The following is a 5,498-nucleotide window of genomic DNA, read 5'->3' as shown; positions in this document are numbered from 1 at the left end:
CATATAACACTTGAGTTTCAGGTGTTATTACAGATGAATAACTGATTCTCCACACACATATAACACTTGAGTGTCAGGTGTTATTACAGATGAATAACTGATTCTCCTCACACATATAACACTTGAGTGTCAGGTGTTATTACAGATGAATAACTGATTCTCCACACACATATAACACTTGAGTTTCAGGTGTTATTACAGATGAATAACTGATTCTCCACACACATATAACACTTGAGTGTCAGGTGTTATTACAGATGAATAACTGATTCTCCTCACACATATAACACTTGAGTGTCAGGTGTTATTACAGATGAATAACTGATTCTCCTCACACATATAACACTTGAGTTTCAGGTGTTATTACAGATGAATAACTGATTCTCCACACACGTATAACACTTGAGTTTCAGGTGTTATTACAGATGAATAACTGATTCTCCACACACGTATAACACTTGAGTTTCAGGTGTTATTACAGATGAATAACTGATTCTCCACACACGTATAACACTTGAGTTTCAGGTGTTATTACAGATGAATAACTGATTCTCCACACACGTATAACACTTGAGTTTCAGGTGTTATTACAGATGAATAACTGATTCTCCACACACGTATAACACTTGAGTTTCAGGTGTTATTACAGATGAATAACTGATTCTCCACACACGTATAACACTTGAGTTTCAGGTGTTATTACAGATGAATAACTGATTCTCCACACACGTATAACACTTGAGTTTCAGGTGTTATTACGGATGAATAACTGATTCTCCTCACACGTATAACACTTGAGTTTCAGGTGTTATTACGGATGAATAACTGATTCTCCACACACGTATAACACTTGAGTTTCAGGTGTTATTACAGATGAATAACTGATTCTCCACACACATATAACATTTGAGTTTCAGGTGTTATTACAGATGAATAACTGAGTTTCAGGTGTTATTACAGATGAATAACTGATTCTCCACACACATATAACACTTGAGTTTCAGGTGTTATTACAGATGAATAACTGATTCTCCACACACACATAACACTTGAGTTTCAGGTGTTATTACAGATGAATAACTGATTCTCCACACACATATAACACTTGAGTTTCAGTTGTTATTACGGATGAATAACTGATTCTCCACACACATATAACACTTGAGTGTCAGGTGTTATTACGGATGAATAACTGATTCTCCACACACGTATAACACTTGAGTTTCAGGTGTTATTACGGATGAATAACTGATTCTCCTCACACGTATAACACTTGAGTTTCAGGTGTTATTACGGATGAATAACTGATTCTCCTCACACGTATAACACTTGAGTTTCAGGTGTTATTACAGATGAATAACTGATTCTCCACACACATATAACACTTGAGTTTCAGGTGTTATTACAGGTGAATAACTGATTCTCCACACACATATAACACTTGAGTGTCAGGTGTTATTACAGATGAATAACTGATTCTCCTCACACATATAACACTTGAGTTTCAGGTGTTATTACAGATGAATAACTGATTCTCCACACACATATAACACTTGAGTTTCAGGTGTTATTACAGATGAATAACTGATTCTCCTCACACATATAACACTTGAGTTTCAGGTGTTATTACAGATGAATAACTGATTCTCCACACACATATAACACTTGAGTGTCAGGTGTTATTACAGATGAATAACTGATTCTCCTCACACATATAACACTTGAGTGTCAGGTGTTATTACAGATGAATAACTGATTCTCCACACACATATAACACTTGAGTTTCAGGTGTTATTACAGATGAATAACTGATTCTCCACACACATATAACACTTGAGTGTCAGGTGTTATTACAGATGAATAACTGATTCTCCTCACACATATAACACTTGAGTGTCAGGTGTTATTACAGATGAATAACTGATTCTCCTCACACATATAACACTTGAGTTTCAGGTGTTATTACAGATGAATAACTGATTCTCCACACACGTATAACACTTGAGTTTCAGGTGTTATTACAGATGAATAACTGATTCTCCACACACGTATAACACTTGAGTTTCAGGTGTTATTACAGATGAATAACTGATTCTCCACACACGTATAACACTTGAGTTTCAGGTGTTATTACAGATGAATAACTGATTCTCCACACACGTATAACACTTGAGTTTCAGGTGTTATTACAGATGAATAACTGATTCTCCACACACGTATAACACTTGAGTTTCAGGTGTTATTACAGATGAATAACTGATTCTCCACACACGTATAACACTTGAGTTTCAGGTGTTATTACAGATGAATAACTGATTCTCCACACACGTATAACACTTGAGTTTCAGGTGTTATTACGGATGAATAACTGATTCTCCTACACACGTTATAACACTTGAGTTTCAGGTGTTATTACGGATGAATAACTGATTCTCCACACACGTATAACACTTGAGTTTCAGGTGTTATTACAGATGAATAACTGATTCTCCACACACATATAACACTTGAGTTTCAGGTGTTATTACAGATGAATAACTGATTCTCCACACACGTATAACACTTGAGTTTCAGGTGTTATTACAGATGAATAACTGATTCTCCACACACGTATAACACTTGAGTTTCAGGTGTTATTACAGATGAATAACTGATTCTCCACACACGTATAACACTTGAGTTTCAGGTGTTATTACAGATGAATAACTGATTCTCCACACACGTATAACACTTGAGTTTCAGGTGTTATTACAGATGAATAACTGATTCTCCACACACGTATAACACTTGAGTTTCAGGTGTTATTACAGATGAATAACTGATTCTCCACACACGTATAACACTTGAGTTTCAGGTGTTATTACAGATGAATAACTGATTCTCCACACACGTATAACACTTGAGTTTCAGGTGTTATTACAGATGAATAACTGATTCTCCACACACGTATAACACTTAAGTTTCAGGTGTTATTACAGATGAATAACTGATTCTCCACACACGTATAACACTTGAGTTTCAGGTGTTATTACAGATGAATAACTGATTCTCCACACACGTATAACACTTGAGTTTCAGGTGTTATTACAGATGAATAACTGATTCTCCACACACGTATAACACTTGAGTTTCAGGTGTTATTACAGATGAATAACTGATTCTCCACACACGTATAACACTTGAGTTTCAGGTGTTATTACGGATGAATAACTGATTCTCCTCACACGTATAACACTTGAGTTTCAGGTGTTATTACAGATGAATAACTGATTCTCCTCACACATATAACACTTGAGTTTCAGGTGTTATTACAGATGAATAACTGATTCTCCACACACGTATAACACTTGAGTTTCAGGTGTTATTACAGATGAATAACTGATTCTCCTCACAACATGTTTCATTCCTGATCATGTAGACAGTGATTTGCCCTTTCTGATGGATTTGTGATTGTGGATAAGATTTTGTAATATATTTTTGTAAATGAATGTGAAGTTTATTTACAAGCTCCTTTATTCACCTTCAATTGCTGTTGGGGTCATTTATGACACGTTTAATTTGTTTTATATTCAAATTATTCAAGTCATCGATTGGTTAAAACCGTCATCTCATGTCATTTTTATCATTGTTATTTTAAATATTTTGGTGGAAATCTTTCAATTAGCTGAAGTGAAGGTTTATACTGTAATGAAGATAACATAAATGTGCTTACTTTTCAGGTCTAAAATGACTCCAAACTAAATTACTCCATTCATTTTCATGTACAGATACTATAAACTCTCTAATGAACAGTGATTAAGGGTTAATAACATTTCAGTCAACCCCTTTAAATGTGTGTCCAGATCAATAACTTTACAAATCACTTCATTGCTATTATTGATTTGATCAAACCCGTGTGAATTGTGCCCCACATTCAGTGAAACCACGACGACATCTTTCAATGATATCCACAGGCTCCGCCCTCCTGTCACTCTCCGCCCAATCAGCGTTTGACTCAGCGTGATATATTTACATATGCATATTAGAACGATCATTCCATATTTACTGATTATGTGGTCTCCAGTAAAGTTACAAAAACGTACACTTTCAATATTAGAAGTTCGTTAAATGGGTGCATATTTTTTTAACGACTGTGGATAAATACATAACATATATAAATGTGTAAAATAATGATTACACCGACACTTGACTACATGGATATAAGAAATCAGGCCAGAGAATGTTTAGCAGAGTTAGACCACTTCTGTTTAATAAATGGGAGAAAATGGAACGCCTCAACGGTCAACGGATGTAGAAAGAAAGTCCCGCTTCAGATAAAAGAGCCAATCACCTTTTAGATTCAGACATCACCTGTCAATCAACTCGCTGAAGCGCATGCGCATTAGCAATAAAATGGTGTAAAATCGTGTTTTTTAGCGGAATCGGTGGTGAAGAAGCACAATTTATGATACCATTGTTGTCAGATTTTAATTCTGATTTGAAATATGTTCTTTTATATTAGTCATGACCAACCATTTCGGAGATTTTGGTCTTTCTCCATTGAAGTAGACAGAAGCTGTACTAGCATGACTGAAAATAACCTCCCGAGAGCGTCACAAAGATGCCCGACAGACTTGCTAGAGTGACTTTGGTCGGATCAGAAGTGTGACGTTGAGAGTTTCAAACAGAAACATTATAAACACACTAATTGTAACTCTTCAGTTGGTTCCGTATTTACAAATAGAAAGTTAGGGACCAAAAAAAGTCATAAAATACGAATGATATACAGAAATCATTAGCATTAAAATATCTCATTTCTGGATGTTTTTCTGGACGTGATTGCGGGTGTTTGTTTCACCCGGACACTTTTCACGGTGACGCAGAGCCGGAATGGCGGCGCCCATGTTCACAATGTTGCGACAGGTGAGAAATAAATACAACTAATGATTTATTCATGCGATATAATCGACATATAATGACAGCTGATATATGACACACACTCTAAATAAAATAAACAAAGTAACGATGTGACGGTATTTATGCAAACTGGGTATTTCATAACAAACGACGAGTTTATATGTGACATTCAGAAGAAATATTATCGATCATCATTTATAAGCTGCTGTAAAACACTTGTGTGTGTGTGTGTGTGTGTGTGTACATTATATTCACACAAGCCCAACTGACTTTTAATCATGTGCAGGATGAGAAATATAGATATTAACATTTCCACTTTTACTAGTTAAAATGCTAATTCTTAATTTCAACAATGGAAATATTAATGAATGTGCTCATTTTCATATAAGGAATCAGGATTTTTTTTATATAAAAAATAACTTTACAAACTAGTAAAAACCTGAATTCTTTATATCTGTTATTGCATTTCCACCAGTAGAATTTGACAAAGCCCTTTCAGTCACTGTAGATATCTATAATTCAATACTAGTTTATTAATAAATAGCATCTTCTGATATTCCAGCTGGTGGAAATGCTCATCACCGGTTCTGTAAATGTATTTC

At 35.0% G+C, this 5,498-nt stretch overlaps 1 protein-coding gene and 1 long non-coding RNA gene across 3 annotated transcripts in view; both read left to right on the top strand.

Annotated features, from left to right (window-relative positions):
- The first annotated feature begins 420 nt into the window (after positions 1 to 420).
- On the top strand, positions 421 to 3,176 carry LOC127627132 (uncharacterized). Of its 2 annotated transcripts, none has more exons than XR_007968521.1 (3): positions 421 to 749; positions 1,957 to 2,348; positions 2,967 to 3,176. It is a non-coding gene; the product is annotated as an uncharacterized LOC127627132 (long non-coding RNA). The 2 variants fall into 2 exon arrangements; XR_007968520.1 differs by lacking the exon at positions 2,967 to 3,176 and adding an exon at positions 2,519 to 2,896.
- A 1,589-nt stretch (positions 3,177 to 4,765) lies between these two features.
- The window catches only part of LOC127627126 (short/branched chain specific acyl-CoA dehydrogenase, mitochondrial-like), a 4,850-nt gene continuing 4,117 nt past the window's right edge, over positions 4,766 to 5,498 (top strand). The window contains 1 exon segment of the mRNA XM_052103378.1: positions 4,766 to 4,902. Within this exon segment, the coding sequence (XP_051959338.1) occupies positions 4,870 to 4,902 (33 nt within the window). The 5' untranslated portion in view covers positions 4,766 to 4,869.

Source organism: Xyrauchen texanus, chromosome 33, assembly GCF_025860055.1.
Source record: "Xyrauchen texanus isolate HMW12.3.18 chromosome 33, RBS_HiC_50CHRs, whole genome shotgun sequence".
Classification (NCBI taxonomy): Eukaryota; Metazoa; Chordata; class Actinopteri; order Cypriniformes; family Catostomidae; genus Xyrauchen; species Xyrauchen texanus.
The sequence above is the reverse complement of the archived record's forward strand: the minus strand, read 5'-3'. Positions and strand labels throughout refer to the sequence as shown.